This window comes from Myotis daubentonii, chromosome 11 (assembly GCF_963259705.1).
Source record: "Myotis daubentonii chromosome 11, mMyoDau2.1, whole genome shotgun sequence".
Lineage (NCBI taxonomy): Eukaryota > Metazoa > Chordata > Mammalia > Chiroptera > Vespertilionidae > Myotis > Myotis daubentonii.
In genome coordinates this window covers 64,593,565-64,616,763 of record NC_081850.1, presented here as the reverse complement: position 1 = coordinate 64,616,763, position 23,199 = coordinate 64,593,565, and the positions used below count along the sequence as shown (strand labels likewise).

The following is a 23,199-nucleotide window of genomic DNA, read 5'->3' as shown; positions in this document are numbered from 1 at the left end:
TGGGGCTGATTGCTAAAGAGGTCGTGGTTTAACTTCCTGGGCTGATTGCTATAGATTGTGGGTCAGAGTTCTATTTTTATAGATGGCCTGACCATTGTCCATTTGTGTGTTCCGTCTCTCACGGAATTGCATTTAATTGTTATTAAAGATGTTTTGGCGAAAAGATCAGCGAGGAGAGACTGGGGGAGCCAGTCCGATGGCCTGTGAGAGCATAGCTGGTGGAGCAGGAGGGTGTTGGTTGGTGGGTGGGTGGGTGGGGTGTCAAGCCTGAGGGGAATAGGGAGGTTAGGCCTGGTAAGGATGGGTGGAACCAGTCAGTCCTGTTTCTTAACCTTTTTCTGGCATTGCTCTGAGTGTGGGAGTGGCTGGGGGACTTGTTGGCTCAGGCCTGGCTGGGGTTTGGAAGGCCAGAGGAGGATGGGCAGAGGCCTTGAAAATCTTGGGGGAGCAATGGTGGAGAGGGTTGGGGAAGATGTTCTGTAAAAAGTGCACCTGACATTACTACTGTATTTCATTGGCTTGGCCTTCACTCTGTTATCCTGAATCACAGCAGCATATTCACTCTTTGGAGCGGGAAGCAGAGGAAAGAGGGAAAACAGGGAGTGAATTGTTTTGGAGTGACTTACAGTGGCTCCAAGTAAGGGAGCAGGATTAGAGCCCAGGAAGATCGCCACCGTGGCCTGTCGTCTACCTCCAGAGACTTGGTTCTGGGCAGTCTTCTGGTCAAATCATAAAAAGGGCTCCTGAGGCTCTGCAGCCTGAGGTAGCAAGTGGCCTATTGGCCTCAGCTCTGCAGGGACAGTGACTGAATTGCTAGATTAAAAAAAAAGTATTTAGCCCAGCCGGTTTGGCTCAGTGGTTGAGTGTCGACCTATGAGCCAGGAGATCATGGTTTGATTCCCCATCAGGGCACATGCCTGGGTTGTGGCCTCAATCCCCAGTGAGGGGTGTGCAGGAAGCAGCCAATCAATGATTCTCTCTCATCATTGATGATTCTCTCATTCCTTCCCCCTTCCTCTTTGAAATCAATAAAAGTATATTTTAAAGGAAAGTATATAGCCTGCTCAAGAATGATATAGCTTAGTGACACCAGGACAGGGACCTAAAGTGTGGCCTACATATAGGGCTCCTCGCCCTAACCTGTTTGGCTCAGTGGATAGAGCTTCAGCCTGCGGACTGAAGGGTCCTAGGTTCGATTCCAGTCAAGGGCACGTACCCTTGGTTGCGAGCACATCCCAGGAGTGGGTGTGCAGGAGGCAGCTGATCGATGTTTCAAACTCTCTATCCCTCTCCCTTCCTCTCTGTAAAAAATCAATAAAATATATATTTAAAAAATATATAGGGCTCCTCAAAACTCAATGGGGGCACTTAATAAGGGTTGGTTCCTGATTTGGAGGTCAGGGGTGGGGCCCTGTTACTGTACTAAAGGGGTGTGTTTGCTTTCGTGCATCAAAGCCCAATCCAATTCGAACAGGAATTTGTAGCCAAGAAAGTAAGAGTTTATTAGTTGAGGAAATGGCACTAAGCCTCCCGGATGACTTCCAGGGAATGGGTTATATAGGGGAAAAATCATTAATCATGGTGGGTCAAGGAGGTGGGGTCCTGGGCTCTACTGACTGGTTGGGGCCAGTGTAGGGAGTAGTTAGTTTTCATTGTATCAGGTCTTGATGTCAGCCATGGCATTGTTCTGTCTGATTTCATGAGGATGTGTCTGCTTTCATAGGGCAGGGGGCTGAAACACAACTGAAGTCGAGATGTTATCTTTAATTTCAAGGAAACTGTTTCTGTGGTTAACAGACCTGAGGCTTTGTTATGAAGACATTTTGATACTGACCTGAATCTGATGTCCTAAGGGATTAATGATTAAGGAAAGGAGTGGTTGGACAAAAAGGAGAAAGGGTCATGTTAAACAAGTTTCTGCTCCTTCATAGCCCCACTGCAAGTGGTTCTTGGTCAAAGGGGAAAGTAGACAGAAAGGAAGCTGAGGGCCCTATAACCGTTTTATGGGAGGAAAGGTTATGGGTTCTTGTAGGCAATGTCAGTCATGGGTTGGGTTGAGAAGGGAAATACCATCTGGTTCACATTGCCCTGCAAGTATTCCATTGCTTGGAAGAATAGAGTGCTCTCTGTTTTGGAGGATTTTAAAGCAGAGGCTATGCTTTTACTTGTTTCTGTTAGGGATGCTGGAGAGGAGAGTATATGAGATTCCTTGGGTTCCTTCACTTTCTGGAATTTGATGTTGTCTCTTAAGAGCAATGCAATTTTATGCCATGTTGTAGAAGATGGGAGATGCTTTCTCTTCCTGAGTTTGGTGCCTCCTTTGCTTCTTTCCTCAGGTCGTTTCATTAATTTCCCCATGGCTCCATCAGTGTGAGACTCAGGATCTCAGGAGGTTGTGCTGTGCATTTGCTGGTCTAACTGTGAATGACTGGGGATTAGATTAAGATTCAAATGCAAGCACTCCATTTGTGCTTTTCAACTACCTCCTTCCCTTTGTATTGTCAAAGTCCACCTGCTGTTATTTCAGAAGTACCTTTAAATTCTTGCTTGGTATTGAAATCAGGCGCGAGAGGAGCTTGCTTGGGCTGGCAGCTACCATTCCCTCTGAGGTGTGGGCTTACTTGGTGTGCGGTGGAGAGGAGGGAGAGGTGAGCAGCGCTGAAAACCCGAGGAAGCTGAACTTCCAACTTCTGAGTCAGGTGTTACCCAGGAGATTGGAGGGATGTGGGGTAGGCAGGGAGTTACGTAAAATAAGATATTATGGTTCCTAGAATATCAGCCCCATGAACAGGTAGGCATCTGTTCACATAAAAACGTTCCTTTTTTGGGTTTTTGCATCAATGCAGTTATTTATCAACTCTCTTCATTAGTAAAATTGGCTAGCTGTCATTTATTCATTAACAAAGAGTTGTTGAGTGGTTGTTATAATAATGCCTAACATATTCTATTTGCTTTTCATGTATTAACTCATTTACTCTAATTCTCACAACAACCAGGTTTGTTATTATCCTCATCTTACAGATTTATAGGAAACTGAGGCACAGGGATTATTACGGATTCCACAACTAGCAAGTGGCAGCGTTGGGACGGTTGCCCAACTAATCTCTCTCTTAACCCTGCTCTTAATGACCCTGACCAATACCAGGCACTGCATCTTGTGTGACTTGTTTCTAACAATGATAACAATATCTACAGAAAGAGACATAAATATTGATGTAAATGCCCTCAGTCTAGCGCTTTAGAGCTCATGTAGCATTTATAGTTCTCACAACACAGACCAAACTGGAGGACTGACAGTGTACGGTCAGTAGGGAGCAAGAGAGAAGATGCCAGCCTAGGTGCCAGCCTCTCTGTGTTGGATGTGGCTCACACTGGCTTGGTCCCTGCAGCGTGGAGAAGTGAAGTGAGTCAGGTTATAGCAAACTCACAGCGCTCTTTCTGTTGGCCTGATGGGCTCCTCTTCCTGGGGTCCTTCTCGCTGTCACATTGCTCCCGGTGCTGTACTTTGCATCAGTTGAGACTTGGTGAAAGACTTCTTCAGTATTACTTTTTCCTTTCCCAGGATTCTGACCCGCATCCTGAGGTTGAGCTAGCCTTGCAGCACAACTCATAGTGTGGCCCACCTGGGAGCTTGTCGGAAATGCACATTCTCAGAGCCCACCCCACTCTTACTGAATCCGAATCTCTGGGGATTGGTTCTGTTTTAATGAGCTCTCCAGGTAGGGTGACCCACTGTCTTGATTTGTACCAAACTGAGGGGTTTCCCAGGACACAGGACTTGTAGTATTAAAACCAAGATAGTTTTGTCACCCTAATTCCAGGTGATTCTTTAAAAAAATATATTTTTATTGATTTTTATTTAGAGAGAGAGGAAGGCAGAGGGAGAGAGAGAAACATTAATGATGATAATCATCGATCGATCAGCTGTCTCCTGCACGCCCTACGCCGGAGATCTAGCCCACAATCCAGGCATGTGCTCTGACCAGGAATCGAACTGTGATCTCCCGATTCATAGGTTGACGCTCAACCACTTGAGCCACGATGGCTGGGGTTGCCCTTTTCCTTTAGGACAAGTTTTTTTTTCCCCAAGAGGCTACTTGGTCCTTCAGACATTTGAACTCAGAGGGCCACCCTACAAGGCTGTGCAGACTGCGCTAATTGTGGCTGAGAAGTCTTTGGTAGCCTAGCATACAGTTGGTCTTTTTTGCCAGTATGGGGAACAAACATTTATTGAGCCAAACAAACCAGGTACTGTCCTTGGAGTTACACTTATGCTAAATTATTCTTAATGGGCCTTTAAAACAGGCATCCTGAGGATGAAGTGTCAGAACATTAGAGGGAAAGGACTTCAGGGGCCATTTAACCCAGCTACTCAAATGGAAGCTTGGTAGAAATGCAATATATAGGGCCCCACCCCAGACCAACTGAATCAGAGCCTGCAGTTTAACAAGATCCTCAGGTAATTTGAATGCATTTTAAAATCTGAGAAGCCCAAAGCCCTTGTTTTACAGATGAAGAAACTGAGACTCGGGAGATTAAGTGATTTGCTAAAGGTCATACATGAATTGGACACCAGTACTTTCCTCTATACCTGGCTGCCTTCCTCCAGGGCCATATTTTGTTTGTCTGGTTCTATCTATTGAATTAACTTGAACTTAACTAAATTTATTTAAAAATACTTTAGATTCTGTCCTTCACGAATTCAGATGGGACTCTCTTTAATTTATCTGAATTGGTGGGACTTATTTGTTTCTTAATTTCTTGTGTGTGTTTATTCGGTTCACTCAGCAGTTATACGTAGCAATCATTTTCCACATGATAAAAGTTTCTGGCCCTGGCTGGCGTGACTCAGTGGTTAGAGCATCGACCTACACAACGGAGGGCCATGGGTTCTATTTCTGGTTAAGGGCACATACCTAGGTTGCAGGCTCGATCCCCTCTCTGGTTGGGGTGCATGCAGGTGGCAACCAATCGATGTGTCTTTCACATTGATGTTTCTCTCTCTATTCTACTCTCTAAAACTCGATGGGAAAAATATTCTCAGGTGAGCATTAACAAATGGAACTGAATGTATATAAATGTTGCCATCTTTATGACAAGCATACCATATAAGAAAAAAATCAAACATTTTACCGTTTTTTGGTTGGTTTTATTAGATGGTGTTTATATCTATTATTGCACTGTACACACACACTGGGGAGAATGTGCATCACTTTTGGTAGATCACAACTGGGACTGTGAACTTGACCCAGGATCCATTATTTTATTTATTCATTTATTTTTAAATATTTTTATTGATTTCAGAGAGGAAGGGAGAGGGAGAGAGAGATAGAAATATCAATGATGAGAGAGAATCATTGATTGGCTGCCTCCTGCATACCCCTGAATGGAGACCAAGCCCACAACCTAGGCATATGCCCCTGACCGGAATCGAACCTGGGACCTTTCAGTTCGCAGGCCACTGCTCCATCCACTGAGCCAAACCAGCCAGGACAGAATCCACTATTTTAAAAGTACTTCCAGAATTTTGGTTGCATGTGCTGAGAACTGACAGTGTCCCTAAGGAACTGTTTTAAAATATTATGTGCCAAAATGTCAAAATGTTTACATATATTTTACCCATATGTAGAAGGCTCATTCTCACTTGGGCTTTGTCTGTTATCCCTGTTTTTAGGAGCTTTTCTGGTCCATTTTCTCCTCGTTGTAAAACTCCATCTGATGCCCGGGTTGGTGCGGGGGATCTGGGTATCTAGCTACTCCCTAGACATATTTTCACGCAGTTCCTTGAACTTTCAGGCCTCTCCCTTCTGAGGTACTCAGTGACCTTAATTCCTGAGTTTTTTGGGAGTTGCTTTTAGTTCTTCCTCTCTCAGGCAATTCCCATATGTCCACTTCTTCCATCTTCTGAAATATTGTTAATGTCCTTCGTCTGCTATCATCTTTCCTACCAGGGTCCACACCTTCCTAGTCCTTGTTGTCATTTTGTGGGGGTGGGGTTGAGAGTGTATTAAATCTGTGGTATTTAACTGGGAGTCTTTCATTTGTAATTTTAAAAAATGTTTTATGGCCCAGCAGGTGTGGCTCAGTAGTTGAGTGTCAACCTATGAACTAGGAGGTCATGGTTCGATTCCCAGTTGGAGCATGTGCCCAGGTTGTGGGCTTAGGGGCATGATTCCCAGTAGGGGGCGTGCCCAAGGCAGCTGATCAATGATTTTTCTGTCATCATTGATGTTTCTCTCTCTCTCTCCCTCTCCCGCTTCCTCTCTCTGAAAACAATAAAAACATATTTTAAAAAAATGTTTTATGTATTTTTGTTATAAGCTCTTTCTGATTCCTAAGTTTGTGCACATTCTTTTTTACTCCCTCCCCAGTCTTACTTGAGTTTTGACTACTTTACTGGTCTTTATGGTGCACTGACTTTTTGGGAAAGATTTTTTTTTTAATGAATTTGAATATGTTTTCTAATTTTTAACATCTTTTTTATTTTCACTAAATCCTAACCCTCCCCCATAAATCTCTATTTTGTTTTTTCAGCTCTTTTAAGCTTCCTGCATTAAAATTCTAGGGTGTGTGTTTTCCCTGGCTGTCTGCTTTGCTTTCTCTCTTTCAAGCATAAAGATATGTAAAACTCAAATTTTCTAGAGTAGACAACTTTTTATATCTGGTAGTAAGCATTTCAATTTTTATATCCTCTTTGTCCCAAGAATGATTTGGGAGAGTGTTCTGTAGTTGCAAGTAGGTTTTCTTATGGGAACGCTAGTCTTATGTTTTATTTTGGAGTTTTATGATATTGTTACATGGTAGTCAGATAGTAGGACTTCTACAATTTCTACCTTTGACAAATTTGTTGTATTTTTCTTTATGGTCTGGATCTGATAAATTTTTTAAAAAATTCCGTGGTTAATTTGGTATTAGTAATAAGTGGTGGTTTGTCTCGTTTCTGTGTTATCTTTTGTTTTTTAAAAAAAAAGCAAGCAAGCATGGTTAAGAGTATTGAGAAATCTCCCTGTCTCAGTTGGTTTCCTGCCTGGAGCGGCCCAGCCCCGAGGGCTAAGACTTTATTTCCAGGGGAGTAATGGGGCCAAGATGAAATTCCATGCGCAAGGTTCTCCTTACAGGGCCACTCCTGAAATTACAGACACTGATTGTGCAACACGATAGCTCAGTAGCTTCGGGTAGAAATTCTTGTTTTATCTTGGGCCATGTATCACCGTCTGATAGATTTGGATGTTTCAGGAGTTTTAGCCCCAAACAGTTTTGCTGCTTATCTAAGTAACTGGGATCTGGTCATCCTGCTGGGACCCTGCTGTTATCTCACTGGCATTGTAAACACATTCACTTTTTCCCTGAAAGGAAAATGGATAGGGTAATAGAGAAGGTTTTCTACCCTCCATTTGCTGTTTGAAGTATAGCAAGTAGGATGATAGGTTCCTCTTTTCAGTTGGTCAGTAAAAATAGAATGTTTACACTGTATCAATAAAGACATATGGGCAAATGACATCATCATTTCATAATTCCAAGCTGGGAAGACAGAGCTGGAACAGAGTATAATGACAAATTAACGTGGTTGATGGGAGAATATACAGGTGTTAGGGAAACACAGAGGAAGATACATTTAATTTGCTTCAAGAATGAGGGAATGGGGAAGATGTCAGGGAGAAAATGAGGTTTAAGTTGGGTCTTGAAATAGAAATAGGTGCTAGGCTGGACAGAGATGGAGGAATAGGCATTTTTTTTTTTTTTGGTATATATGTGTACAAATGATGAGAAAGAATCATTGATCGGTTGCCTCTTGCATGCCCCACACTGGGGATCGAGCCCGCAACCCCGGATGTGCCCCAACCTCCTGGTTTATAGGTCGATGCTCAACCGCTGAGCCAAGCCGGCTGGGTGGGATAGGCATTCTAATAGAAGTAGGAGTGGATAGCATGTATGGGAAAGACGAGCCGGTCTTCTCCCCAGAGAATACCATGTATGGTTTGGGTTTGGGAAGGGTGAAGTTGGAGGAGCTAGCCTAGAGTCAGGCCGTTAAGAGCCTTGATTGCCAGGTAGAGGAATTTGCACTTTACTCTGTGGGCAATGAGTAGGGAAGGGGTCAGTTCCCTTTTAATTTTGGTATTTAAATTTTGGTTCTCTGTCATAAATGTTTACTACCCAAAATATGATCCGCCTAGAGGAGGTGATTGAATTTTTATTTTTCTGAAATATACAATCTATGATTCAGGTTTAGACATCTGTGCCACGTGCCACGAACATGCCACCTGCAAGGAAAGAGAAGGGAAGAAGATGTGTATTTGCAAATATGGATTTGTGGGCAATGGGCGGACTCAGTGTATTGGTAAGTTCTGAATCCTGTGTTAAGTTGAAAAGTTGAAGGAACCAAGAAATAAGATTCTCTAGTGTTAAAGAGTTGATGTCCTTGGGAGGGAAACATTGCTATTTTTTTTCTTCACTGTTTTTGGTACAAGAAGTTTTGTCAATTATAATAACTCTTTGTTTTAGTGTTTGGATATATCCTGTCTCTAGGGTTTCCAAGGAAGTAGCCCTCATGTTCGAGGTCATTGAACTTGAATTTTTGGAGACTCTCTGGCCTACTACATATTTGAAATGTGTTTTGGGTCTTGAATTTAACTTAGTAACTTAAGTCAATATTGAGTTTTCTTAATTTCTCTGGTTGTTCTGATATAAAACTACTTATATTAGTATCACGAGAAAAAACAAAACACAATTGCCTATTAGACTTTTTGGCTAATTGATGAAATACTGTTGCTTTGAGTCTTATGTCAAGCAGAATCCACCCTCCATATTGTGTGTGGCTATGACCTTTTGGAGTCCTGGGTGACTTAAAAGAACATAAAGACCTTTAAGCTAGAAGCACTTGAGATTATTTTTTTGCCTCGCGTTATCTACCATGCCATGAGAGTGAGACAACGGCCAGGTTCAAGTCCAATTCAGAGAGAGGGAGCATTTCACAGCAACTTACAATAGTGACTGCTACTATCATCACAGTTTCCTCCCGGCAATCTTGCTACATGCAGTAAAAACATTGATAGTTTTGCCTTGAGGTTGTGGACTGGCAGTGTACACAACTTTGTTGTGATAGCTTTGTATTTTTTTTTCTCCCTAAAGTTCAAAAAGTCATGTTCTACTTCACAGATATGAGCTTTCACAATCACATTGCTTATTTATTTATTTTACCTATTGTCTATGGCTGCTTTCAGGCTCCAAAAGCATGGCCGAACAGTGGTAACCAGGGGCCTGTGACTGGCCCTTTACAGCAAGTTTGCCGACTCCTGGGCCTGAGGACAGACGGGAGGGAGAGTTACTTTCATTTTGCACTGATGTAAAATTATTGAATTCAAAATGCTCAGGGCAGCTTCTGTGGACTCATTAAGCATCCACACTCCAGCTCCGCCTCACTGGGCAACGAATACCATTCACGTGGGTCGCTGACCATTCGCAGGAGCTGCTCCTGCCACAACAGTAGTCCTGCTCCTGGGTGAGGCTAAAGCGCTCATACCTTTGTGTTTCCTGGTAACTCAGAAGTAACAGTTTTTCCAGTTAATCACTGCACGTAAAATCATCCCCTTCTGGCTTTCATGAAGAAAGCAAGAAGAATGGCTCAGTTGGGAACCTGGGATTCTGCTGGATATAGTTCCCCAGGACTAAGACAAGATCTTTTAAAGTGTAAAAAAGAACCCCCTCCTCCCAATCTTCAAATAAGACGGATTTCAGGATGGGGATGTTGGCTTTCCCTCGTGGTTTCATGCATACCTGGCGCATAACTCCGAGGGGCCCCCGTCCTATAGTCAGAGGGGCACAGTGCCAGGGAAAGAGGCTGGGGAATATGTCCCAGAATATTGATTCCCGAGCCCACAGCACCGGACAGGGGGTTGTTGAACATGGTGTGGACGGATGGCTTTTCCTGGATGTTGTCTCAATGTATCAACAGATAAAAACGAGTGCCAATTTGGGGCCACTGTGGTCTGCGGGAACCACACATCTTGCCACAACACGCTCGGAGGCTTTTATTGCATCTGCCTAGAAGGATATCGAGCCACAAACAACAACAAGACATTCATTCCCAACGACGGCACCTTTTGCACAGGTACTCAGAAGGGGGCTGTGGCGATGGCAACTGGCTGGTGGCAGGACAGTGTCCAGGATTTGGCGAAGGGAGAGGGCAGGGCCGGGACTGGTGTGATTTAAGGGAGGGACTCTCCTGTAAGAAAATTTGTTTTTTGTTTTGTTAATCCTCACCTGAGGATATTTTTTTCCATTGATTTTTAGAGAGAGTGGAAGGGAGGGAGGAATAGAGAGAGAGAGAGACATTGATTGGTTGTTTCCCGCATGCGGCCCAAGTGGGGCCAGGGATTGGACCTGCAGCCCAGGTACGTGACCTTGACTGGGAATCAAACCTGAGACCCTTCAATGTGCAGGATGACCACCGAGCAATACCAGGCAGGGCATAGGAGTGAGATTTGGACGTGGCCTGAGTATTCGTTCGTATTAGAGAATTATTGTTAATTTTATTAGCTGGGATAACAGTGGTATTTAGGATAATATTCTTATTTGGGGAGACACATGCTGAAGTATCTGGGATATTATTATGAAGTACCTCGTGTTATTAGATCTGTAAGGCACTTTAAATGTAAATAATTGTTCATTCTTGGGGGTGTGGGTCTATGGGAGTTCAGTGTAATGTTCCTTTTACTTTTTAAAATATATTTTTATTGATTTCACAGAAAAAGGGAGATGGAGAGAGAGATAGAAGCATCAATGGTAAGAGAGAATCATTGGTTGGATGCCTCCTGCACACCCCACACTGGGGATCAAGACTGTAACCCAGGCATGTGCCTTGACTGGGAATTGAACCGTGACTTCTTGGTTCATAGGTTGATGCTCAACCACTGAGCCATGTCTCCGGGCAGTAATGTTCCTTTTCCTGTTCTGTGTGTTTGAACATTTTCATAATAAATAACAAGGAGGGGCCCTCAGAGATGGTGTGTCATCTGCAGGTTCCTGGAACCCCAGACGGGCTGTTTGTTCCTGGGGTGACTCTGGCATGTACCAGCTTGTGCACATTGTCCCCTAATGCCCCAGGGGCTGGACACCGTGATGCTGGCTCCCGGGAGGTCAGAGTGCTGCTCCTATTAGAGCTGTGGATCCACCTCCCACAGAAATAAGTGAGGAGTGTAACTTTTGGAACCTCAGTAGCTTAGGGGTCAGTTTTCTGGGCATATGTTGGTCAAATACAATGGGTTGGGCAAAACCCTCCTAATTGTCAGTGGCCCCTGTATTATCTGACCTCTACTTACATCCTGCCATGACCGTATAGCTCTTTGGTTTTCTTAGAAAATCTTTGAATAGTAATGAAGAGAAAAGGCAGGAAGAGACTGCTGATTCTAAGATGGGTTTGTACAGACCTAATGACTGCTTAAAAGCTTTATTATTTAAAGGTTTCCAGGGAAAAGAAAGGGAGAGGAGAACATGGCTTCTTACTCACCCAGAACCACAGGTTCTGATGCTCTGATGCATTCTCCCTCTTGACCTGTACCGAGGTAAAGATCCCTCCAAGGGTCCATTTGATCTATTCTTGACACAAATGAGCCCATTCCTTCAGAAAAGACATCTGATAATATCCTGTTGTTTTAGGTAGCAAATTTCCTGCCACATGATTGCAGAAGCCCAGTGTTGCAGGGTTAAATTAGGTGGGTTTAAAAAAATTAGGTACCAATTGCCCTAGCCAGATTGGCTCAGTAGATAGAGCATTGGCCTGCAGACTAAAAGGTCCCGGGTTCGATTCTGGTGGAGGGCACATGTCCGGGTTTGGGCTCGATCCCCAGTGTGGGGCATGCAGGAGGCAGCCGATCAGTAGTTCTCTCTCATCATAGATGTTTCTATCTCTCTCTCCCTCTCCCTTTTTCTCTGAAATCAATAAAAATATATGTTTTTTAAAAATGGTCTCTGGAGCCAGATATCTGGCTTCCCGCTACTTACCTTCCTGACTTACAGTAAGTCCAATTATTCAACTTTAGGTGCTTCATCTGTAAAATGGGGGTAACCATAGCCTCTGCCTCACCAGGTTATTTTGAAGACTAAATAAGACGGAAGTAATCAGTAATAAATAATGAGAGTTTAGAACAGTGCCTGGTATGTGTAAGATGACATGCAGGAATAGTTATTAAAGGTCACAATGATTATTTTTTAATATGTCTTTATTGACTTCAGAGAGAGGGAGAGGGAGAGAGAGAGAAACATCAGTGATGAGAGAGAATCATTGATCGGCTGCCTCCTGGATGCTCCCTTCTGGGGCTCAAGCTCACAACCTGGACATATGCCCTGACTGGGAATCAAACCATGACCTCCTGGTTCATGGGTCAATGCTTAACCACTGAGCAACACCAGCTGGGCATAATGATTATTGTTATGAGGTTGTTGAATGACTGTACACAAAGCAAACTGATTAATGACTGTAGTGACTTCTATTCGGCGCTGATCAGTACCGAGGAGCTCCAAGTATTTTCCATACCACGACTGCTTAGCCACATTTTTGCTCTGTAGTTATTTGTACTGTTTATTTTTAGAACTCGACTAAAAAAATAAAAAAGACAACCATTCAGTCCCACTATCTGTTGAGGAGTCTAGAGCAGGTGGACAGGCTGGAAAATGATTTCTGTGACAAAGCTATACATATATACTTTACAAATTCCTCCATGGGATAAAAAAATCTTGATAAGCTAAAATGATGGATCAAATCTAGAAACATATGTTGTATTCTGCAGTGTTGAAATCATCTCTAAAGTTTGTCCTAGATTGAGATTGAACTTATTTTATGTTATTTATTTTTTAAAAATGTTCTTATTGATTTTAGAGAGGGAAAAAAAGGGAGAGGGAAAGAGAGAGAAACATTGATGTGAGAGAGAAACATCGATCAATTGCCTCCTGTATGCACCTCATCCGGGGACCACACCAAAACCTGGCATATGCCCTAACTGGGAATCCAACTGGCGACCTTTTGGTGCACGGATGACACTCAACCAACTGAGGCCAGGGCTATCTTGTGGTATTTTAATTTTGGGAATCCTTTCTTAACAATTGCCAAAAGTATCATGATTTTATTATCAACAATTATTGAACCCTAAGCTTTACTTGTTTCATTTCTCAGTACTCCTTGTTGTGTTTTATTATGTCTTTCTCTTTCTTGACATTGTTTATTCTGATTTTTTTTTTTTTTTTTTTTTTTTTTTTTTTTTTTTTTGCTGGCTCCAGTATTTTCTCAAAATCTTTTCCAGAAAAGAAATGTCAGTGCTGATACCTGGTATCACTCGTGGTCTGAAAGGTCATTCCTTTGTTTAAATACAGCATGATGCTTTGCTCCGTTTTTCTTAGAACTCTGTAACATTACTCCTTTGCTATCTAGCATTTAGTGTTTCAGACAAGAAGTCCTAGATCAGATGGGCTCTCTTTTCCCTATATATTACTGTTCCTTTCCCTCAGGGGGTTATACATTCTTCCCTTATTCTATGAAATTCAGAATTACTTTCATTTTTTTAACATTCAGACCTGTCAGTTGTAAAAGCTATTTGGATTTGAATACACAAACTGAGGATTTTAAAAAATATTCTTATCCATTTACTCAGTTCTCTTCTGCAATTCCTCTTAAATGAATACTGATGGTTGCCAAGTGGACTGGGGTGGGAGGGGAGATGGTAAAAAGGAATGCAAGAATAGTATAAAAAGTATAATCTAAAAAATTAAATGGATATTAAGTATTTTAGATTCATCTTCATGGTTTTTTTTGTTCTGTACTCTGTCTCACATAATTTCTTTTTCTATGTGTTTTTGGAGAATTCCTCAAGTTGGAATTTGCACATTTATTTTTCAGCATTGACTGAGCTATTATTCAATGCCTCCATTGATCGAGTTTTTATTTTTGGCATTCATATTTTGTTTTTAATTTTCAAAACCTCATTGTTTTTTATTGACACAGTTTCTTCTTAATCTTGTTTGGACTTCTGTATCTCTTAAATATCTACTACTACATAATTCTAGTCTCCTGACTCCCAAATTTAGTGGCTTAAAACAGCAATTTATTATTTCTCACAATTCCATGGCTAGGTAGTTTTATCACTTGTGTAGATACATTCAGCTGGTGGCTGGCCTGGGTGGTAGGTAAGAGAAGGCCTCTCACACATCTAGGGCCTTCGTGCTGATGGTCAGTTCTCCTCTATGTGGCCCTCTCTTCATATGGTGTCTCATCCTAGGGCCTCTCTGAGTGGGCTCCAAGTATAACAGCCTGGATTTCCTAACAGCATGGCCACTGGATTCTAAGAGAGAAAGAGAAAGCTGCCAGGTGTCTTCCGAGTTAGGTCCAGAGCAGGCACAATGTTACTTCTGCCCTGTCCTATTGGCCAAAGCAAGTCCCAAGGCCAGCCCCAGGGAGCCACACACTCTTGATGGGAGGAGTGGCATGTGAGAAAGGGAGAAGCAGAATTGTTGCCAGCCATCTTTGAAGACAATCTCCCACAAACAGTTCCCAAAAGTTTGAAGCACTAAATATGTAGGTTGATCTGAATTGGTAGTTTTTCCCTGAAATCTATATAATTTTATTAACCTATGTCACCCCAGTAAATTCAATAATAATAATAATCTACATTAATAAAAGACAAAGATGCTAATTGATCATACCTTTGCTACGCCCACCATCTAATCAGAAGAGTATGTAAATTAACCCAACAAAGATGGCTATTAAATTTGCATACTGCAGGTGGGGCAGGCAGCACCAGACGCCGCCTGTGGGATCCGGGCCGCAGATCGGGGACTGGGGAGGTGGGGCGGGCAGCGCCAGATGCCACCCGGGGAGGCGGAGCCGGCGATTGCCCCCGCCAGAAGCCTGAGGCCTGGGCAGGAGTGGAGCCAGCGATCGCACAGGGCTGGGGGTCCCCTGCCCAGGCCTAAGGCCCCAGCCAGAGACCTGAGGCCTGGGCAGGGGCGGAGCCTGCCATTGGCAGGCAGGGGTGGAGCCGGTGATCTCCCGGGGCTGAGGGTCCCCTGCCCAGGCTTAATGCCTGGCCTAAGGCCTTAGGCCTGGGCAGGGGCCGAGCCAGGGACTGGTGTGAACTACAGAGGAAACACCTTTTTGACGCTCATTGGCTAAGCTCCCTGTATGCCACTGGTAATATTCTTAGTAACTTGGGTAATAAGAATCCAAGAAGGTGATGTAGGGTTTTTCCATCTCACTCCTGGAGAAAAAAATGAAGGTCTGCTGCTGGAGGGGCTAAGAAATATCATATCCTGCCCGAGCCAGTTTGGCTCAATAGATAATGCCTCGGCCTGCCTACCACAGGTTCTGGGTTTAATTCTGAGCAAGGGCATGTACCTAGGTTGCAGGCTCTTCCCTGGCTGGGGCCCAGGTCAGCGCTCATGCAGGAGGCAACCAATCAAAGTGTTCCTGTCACTTTGATGTTTCTCTCTGCCTTTCCCTTTCTCTTCCACATTCTCTAAAAATCAATGGAAACATATCCTCAGGTGAGGATAAAAAAAAAAAGAAAGAAATATCATATCCCATGAAAGACACATCTTGAAAATGCCTAAAGAAAGTTGTCATTTTTTCATGGTGAAGGGACTGGAGTCTGTGTTGATGAAAACACCTTGGTGGCTGCGGTGACTGGCAGTGGCTGCAGCAGCGGGGTGATGGTGCTGATGCCTTCCCCTGATCAGCCTGGTTGCCTCCCACAAAGGGAGGCCAGACTGCGGCTTAGGCCTGCTCCCCAAGGGGAGCAGGGAGCAGGCCTAAGCTGTCAGCAGGACATCCCCTGAGGGCTCCCAGTATGTGAGAGGGGGCAGGCTGGGCTGAGGGACCACCCCCCCCCCCAGTGCATGAATTTCGTGCACCGGGCCCCTAGTAATAATAATAATAATAAACATTGGTAACTTGTATGGGCTCCTTCAGCAATTGAGTGAATTGCTGGTTCCCAAACAATGATCAGTGAGTGATGAGGTATTCATTGGTCTAAGACCAAAGAACAAACAAAGAAAAAGGAGAATATAGTGAATTTCAGTAAAATCACAAATTTAAAAGAATTTTGACATTATGTTCTTCCTTCTTTTATGAAATTATGCTGTTCATAGTTTTTTTTGGAAAAAAGTGTATTTCTGTCAAAATTACTGTATGTTTTTCTTACCCCTGTACTTGCTACTTCTCATAATCCTTAGTCGGGGGAGTCTGCCAAGAAGCCTGGCTTACCCTTCTTGAAGCCTGTTTTAAGGCCCCGTTATCTTGGTAAAATTAGTGAGATCTTTCTGAAGTATCCCCTTACTATCTGTCTTGGTATCCTGTGTTCATTTTTGAAAGCATTTTTCACTCTTGTCTAAATTGTTCTGTATTTGGAGTTCTTTAGATATTTTTAGTTTGAGATTAAGGCCATTCTTATTTTATAGTAACTGAATTTTTAAATCCTCCCCTGAGGATATGCTTTTATTGATTTGAGAGAGAGGAAGGAAGAGAGAGAAAGAGAGAAACACCTGTGTGAGAAACGTCGGTGGGTTGCCTCCCCTACTTGCCCTGACCAGGAATCAAACACAGCACCTTTTGATGTACAGGAGGACGCTCCGACCACTGAGCCACCCAGCCAGGGCTGACATTTATTAACATGCTCTTTTTTTGTTCATTTGATTTGGTGTCAGAAAATTGGTGATGGCTGTTGGTTTTTATAAAGCCCCAGAACAAGGTCACAAGTACTTCTGAGCACCTCTTAGTGAAGGATATCTGAGAAGACCCCGTACAAAGTAAAATAAAATTCATGATACTATTGCACACAAATGCATCCATTTGTAAGCATAGACTGAGAATGTGAGAAATGGTTGTCACAATGTCATCCCCCCTCCCTCATTTTTTCTTTTTTCTGTTTTTCTCTCCCTCTTCTCTTTGGGATGGGTCTCAAGACATAGATGAGTGTGAGGTTTCCGGCCTGTGTGGGCAAGGAGGACGGTGTGTGAACACTCATGGGAGCTTTGAATGCTACTGTATGGATGGATACTTGCCAGAGAGTGGCCCCGAGCCTTTCCACCCGACCAGAGATGCCACGTCATGCACAGGTGGGTTTCTGTTGAAGAATGCAAGATCGGAAAGCGCGTTCCTGTTGGTGGTGACTTTCTGCCGCCCTCACCTCTGTCTGTGGGTCTCTGTTGGGGAGGTAGGTGGAGATTATTAGTTCCTTTGCACATTTATACAACCTATGAAATAAGCAAGTAGCAACCTAATCAAGACAGAAGGGGCTATGTTAAAAGGCTAAAATAAGTAAACTTTGGGGATTTTTTGGCAGTTAGTAGATATTTTGATGGTAACCATTACGTTAGCTTGTAAAACACGGCTGATCTGATAGGGACCAGCATCTCAAAAGTGACCCTGAAAATGATAAAGGTATATATATCATAAGGTGTTTTGCAATTTAAAATTTTCACTTCATTGGACTAGGATTCTCTTTATTTTTATTTTTTATTTTTTTAATATATTTTATTGATTTTTTGCAGAGAGGAAGGGAGAGGGATAGAGAGTTAGAAACATCGATGAGAGAGAAACATCGATCAGCTGCCTCCTGCACACCCCCTACTGGGGATGTGCCCGCAACCAAGGTACATGCCCTTGACCGGAATCGAACCCAGGACCCTTCAGTCCCCAGGCCGACGCTCTATCCACTGAGCCAAACCGATCAGGGCAAGGATTCTCTTTAGTTAGTATGAGTTAGTGAAGGTTGATTGCCGAATTCGTTCAGCTTTGTGCAGGTATAGATGCTATTCCCTATGGCGGGTCAGAAGATTGAAGAGAGATAATCATTGGAAACATGCCAAAAAGTCATGTGGAAATGAACCAACCTATTTAACCTGAGGCTGGGGTCTGTGTGTGTAGGGAGGGGGAATGGGGTAGAGGTAGAGATGAATTTTGAAAATTCACATAATAATTCATTTGACATTAATTCATTTGCAGAAATAGACTGTGGCACTCCTCCTGAGGTCCCAGATGCCTATATTATAGGAAATTATTCCTCTGGCCCTGGCAGCCAGGTTCGTTATGCTTGCAAAGAAGGGTTTTTCAGTGGCCCGGAAGATATAGTTTCAAGCTGCACAGTCTTGGGCACATGGGAGTCCCCCAAATTAAATTGCCAAGGTGAGTTTTCAAAAGGTTCAGGTTCACGGCTTATACCATGTTGAGATTTTCATAGTTCTCTCTTAAATTTCTCCTTGGGGTGGTGAATGAATTGAATAAACCCAATAATCCCTTTTTTTCCCTAATAGGTTTTCAGTTAATTCTCTTTGATTTTCCAGGAATAGTATCCTCTTTCATCTGCAAATAATGATAATTCCATCTTTTATTTTTCAACTTTTAAAAAAGTTGTTTCTCGTGGGTTTGTTGGTCAAGGGCACATACCTCGATCCCCGGCCCAGGTTGGGTGCAAATGGAAGGCAACTAATTGATGTTGTGTCTCTCTCACATCAATGTTTCTCTCTCTCCATCTCTCTTCCCTCCCCTCCATTATCTCTAAAAAAAAAAAAAAAAAAAAAAAAAAAGGTTGAGGATTAAAAAAAATGTTAACAAGTGGTAATTTGCACTGGGGGTGGGTGGGTCCTGGGTGATTTTATATCTTATGTACTTTCTGAATTGAAGGAATTTTTAACATATAACAAAGCCCAGTTTTCATTGAATTTATTGCATAACTAAGTAACCTCAGTGACATGCTTGGCTGAGTTAATCCTTTTGCTACTCTGATTTGTGATTACAGGTTCTAAACACATTTTAATAGTTAATTATCATCCCGAGGTGTAAGAAATCCTAAAAGTATATTTTAGCTCTAACATCTTTCAATAAATCAATTAAAATGCAGAACTTAGATTAAAATGTGTCATAATGCATTTCAAAGAACTCCCTAAGGACTTATACAGGAAACCCCATCTGAAACAATTTGTATTACTTTGGAAATGGGATTTCCATCTGGATTATTGGACTGAGGTTATAGAAGGTTAGAGCGTGCTTGTTATATTCCTCTGAGAACTGTTATTTAGAAGATCTTCACTTCTTTCCCTCCTCTAATGACTGCTCTCTGCCTGCTGACACCCTCCTCCGCCTCCCCCCTGTCACCACATGGCGGAGGCTTCTCAGAGCTGTGCCTGCCCCTCTCTAAGCCCACCCCTTCTTACTTACCCTGCAGTCTGCGTGGGGCCTCCAGAATCTGGGCCATGTGCCAGCCAGCACTGTATTTTTAGCTCAGAGTTACAAAGCCACAGGAATTGGGAATTCCGCTAAGAACACAAGCTGACTGTGAACTTGGGTGCTGCGGAGGAGCAGGTGCTTGTGAAGGGAGCAGCTGTGATTACAGATGGCAGCGTTTGTGTCCCAGAACAGGCTTCCCCGACAGAGAAGGTACAGTTGGTGGACCTGTTGTTCATGTTCTTCCGGTTCCTGTGTCCCCCGGTGGCAGTGCTGCCTTGGCAGGGGGGCCTGTGACATGGGTCCCCCATCCCAGTGGGCCTCAGAGCTGGAAGTGAGGATGACAGGCCCCTGTGGTCCCCTCTTCTTTTTTTAAAAAAACATTTTTATTTATTTTAGAGAGGAAGGAAGAGGGAGAGAAAGATGGAAACATCAATGATGAGAGAGAATCATTGATCGACTGCCTCCTGAGTGCCCCCTACTGGGGATTGAGCCTGCAACCCTGGCATATGCCCTAACTGGGAATCAAACCGTGACCTCCTGGTTCATAGGTTGACACTCAGCCACTGAGCCACACCGGCTGGGCTGTGGTCTCCTCTTCTGACCTAGGTAGGACTTGATGGAAATATGTGGCTGAAAGGATAGTATTTCTACCTTACACTCCCTACATTTTGTTATGGTTACTACATTTTTAATTTTCAGAAAAATGTGAGTTGTGGGTGGCAGCTTAAAGAATGTAGGTTTCTAAAAAAAAATCAACCAAGCCAGGAGCAAGGTGAGGGAATCACTTGGACCATGTTTATCATCAACAACAAGATGGAGTCTGGGTCTCATGTTATATGTGATAGATCCTGTGACCGAGAAAGTCCGGAGTCTGGGAGGAGAGAAGACAGCTACGCCACCGTGATATCCAGGTGCACACCTATATTTATGTGAGGAGAATACGCAAAGACTAAGACAGTTCCAGTGGGGGCATGGGTGGTTCCAGGGAGGCAGGGGTGTTGGTGCTCTTCCCTTTGAGGTGTTTGCTTCCTGTGTAAGAGCCCACTGAGGAAGGGTGGTTTGCAGTGTGGGCACGCAGGGAGAGGGGACGTCTATCATCCAGATGTGCCCGCTATCTTATGGGCCACATCTTCCTTTCGAGCTGGGAATTCTTACTGAACAGTCCTTTTAAGAATCCACTTTGAGGTTTGCCCACTTCAGCCCATTCCCCAGGAATGCACCTCTTGAAACATAAATTGAATGATCCTCTCTCCTTGCTTAAAACTCTTCTAAAAACATGGGACTGGCCACTTTATCTAGAATAAAATCCAAGCTCCTATCTATGGCCTCAGAACCCAACAGGGGTTTGGCCTTTTGTCTTTTCTGCAGTTACATCTCCTATCACCCTTTCCCAGCCAACATGCCGGACTCTGACCAGCTTCAGGGCCTTTGCACACGCTCCTCCTCTGCTTGACATACCAACCTCCTTACATTTCTTAATTGTAGTAAAATACATGTAACATAAAACTTGAACCATTTGTAAGTATACAATTCAGTGGCATTCTATGATGTCAGTGGTTACTTCTCCACTTTCGTTTCTGATTTTATTTATTTGGGCACTCTCTCTTTGTTTCTTTTTTTTTTTTAATATATTTTATTGATTTTTTTACAGAGAGGAAGGGAGAGAGAGAGAGAGTTAGAAACATCGATGAGAGAGAAACATCGATCAGCTGCCTCCTGCACATCTCCTACTGGGGATGTGCCCGCAACCCAGGTACATGCCCTTGACCGGAATCGAACCTGGGACCTTTCAGTCTGCAAGCCGACGCTCTATCCACTGAGCCAAACCGGTTTCGGCCTCTCTTTGTTTCTTTCTTTTTTTTTTTTTTTATTTTATTGCTTAAAGTATTACAAAGGGTATTACATATGTATCCATTTTATCCCCCCGCCCTAGACAGTCCCCTAGCCTCCCCTATCACCCAGTGTCTTATGTCCATTGGTTATGCTTATATGCATGCATACAAGTCCTTTAGTTGATCTCTTACCCCCCTACCTCCTGCCCCCCAACCCTCCCCGGCCTTCCCGCTGCAGCTCGACAATCTGTTTGAGGCAGCTCTGCCTCTGTATCTATTATTGTTCAAAAGTTTATAATGGTCTCTATTGTCCACGAATGAGTGAGATCATGTGGTATTTTTCCTTTATTGACTGGCTTATTTCACTTAGCATAATGCTCTCCAGTTCCATCCATGACGTTGCAAATGGTAAGAGTTCCTTCCTTTTTAGAGCAGCATAGTATTCCATCATGTAGATGTACCACAGTTTTCTAATCCATTCATCTACTGATGGGCACTTAGGCTGTTTCCAGATCTTAGCTATGGTTAATTGTGCTGCTATGAACATAGGGGTGCATATATCCTTTCTGATTGGTGTTTCTGGTTTCTTGGGATATATTCCTAGAAGTGGGATCACAGGGTCAAATGGGAGTTCCATTTTCAGTTTTTTAAGGAAACTCCATACTGTCTTCCATAGTGGCTGCACCAGTCTGCATTCCCACCAGCAGTGCACAAGTGTTCCTTTTTCTCCACATCCTCTCCAGCACTTGTCGTTTGTTGATTTGTTGATGATAGCCAGTCTGACAGGTGTGAGATGGTACCTCATTGCTGTTTTGATTTGCATCTCTCGGATGATTAGTGACTTTGAGCATGTTTTCATATGTCTCTTGGCTTTCTGGATGTCCTCTTTTGAAAGGTGTCTATTTAGGTCCTTTGCCCATTTTTTGATTGGATTGTTTATCTTTCTTTTGTTAAGTTGTATGAGTTCCCTATAAATTTTGGAGATTAGGCCCTTATCAGATATGTCATTGGCAAATATGTTTTCCCACACAGTGGGTTTTCTCGTTGTTTTGTTGATGGTTTCTTTTGCTGTGCAGAAGCTTTTTATTTTGATGTAGTCCCATTTGTTCATTTTTTCTTTAGTTTCAAGTGCCCTAGGAGCTGTATCAGTGAAGAAATTGCTTCGGCATATGTCTGAGATTTTCTTGCCTTTGGATTCTTCTAGAATTTTTATGGTATCCTGTCGTACATTTAAGTCCTTTATCCATTTTGAGTTTATTTTTGTGTATGGTGTAAGTTGGTGGTCTAGTTTCATTTTCTTGCATATATCTGTCCAATTTTCCCAACACCATTTATTGAAGAGACTATCTTGGCTCCATTGTATGTTCTTGCCTCCTTTGTCAAATATTAATTGAGCATATTGGTTCGGGCCGATTTCTGGGGTCTCTATTCTATTCCATTGATCTATATGCCTATTCTTGTGCCAGTACCAGGCAGTTTTGAGAACAGTGGCTTTGTAATACAACTTGATATCTGGTATTGAGATCCCACCTACTTTGTTCTTTTTCAGGATTGCTGCAGCTATTCGGGGTCTTTTTTTATTCCAGATGAATTTTTGGAAAGTTCGTTCTAGATCTCTGAAGTATGCTGTTGGTACTTTAATGGGAAGTGCGTTGAATTTATAGATTGTTTTGGGTAGTATGGACATTTTGATGATGTTGATTCTACCAATCCATGAACACGGTATGTTCTTCCATCTGTTTATGTCTTCCTCTATGTCTTTTTTCAACGTCCTGTAGTTTTCTGAGTAGAGGTCTTTTACCTCTTTAGTTAAGTTTATTCCTAGGTAGCTTAGTTTTTTCGGTGCAATGGTAAACGGGATTGTTTTTATAATCTCTCTTTCTGAAAGTTCACTATTGGTGTATAGAAATGCCTCAGATTTCTTGGGGTTAATTTTGTATCCTGCTACATTGCCAAATTCATGTATTAAGTCTAGTAGCTTTTTGATGGAATCTCTAGGGTTTTGTATGTATAATATCATGTCGTCTGCAAATAAGGACAGTTTTACTTCCTCTTTTCCAATTTGGATGCCTTTTATTTCTTCTTCTTGCCGAATTGCAATGGCTAACACTTCCAGTACTATGTTGAACAGGAGTGGTGAGAGGGGGCATCCCTGTC

General features: G+C 43.0%; 1 protein-coding gene across 4 annotated transcripts in view; it reads left to right on the top strand.

Annotated features, from left to right (window-relative positions):
- SUSD1 (sushi domain containing 1) overlaps positions 1-23,199 on the top strand; it is a 92,772-nt gene that overhangs the window by 5,015 nt on the left and 64,558 nt on the right. For 3 of the 4 annotated variants that reach the window (XR_009447698.1, XM_059657653.1, XM_059657650.1), the window contains exons 2-5: positions 8,225-8,338; positions 9,953-10,108; positions 16,948-17,100; positions 17,990-18,169. Coding sequence is in view for 3 of the 4 variants with exons in the window: in XM_059657653.1 (XP_059513636.1) it covers positions 8,225-8,338; positions 9,953-10,108; positions 16,948-17,100; positions 17,990-18,169 (603 nt within the window). In the remaining variant the exon portion in view is untranslated. The remainder of the gene's footprint in view (positions 1-8,224; positions 8,339-9,952; positions 10,109-16,947; positions 17,101-17,989; positions 18,170-23,199) is intronic. The other variant, XM_059657652.1, reaches the window with a different exon arrangement.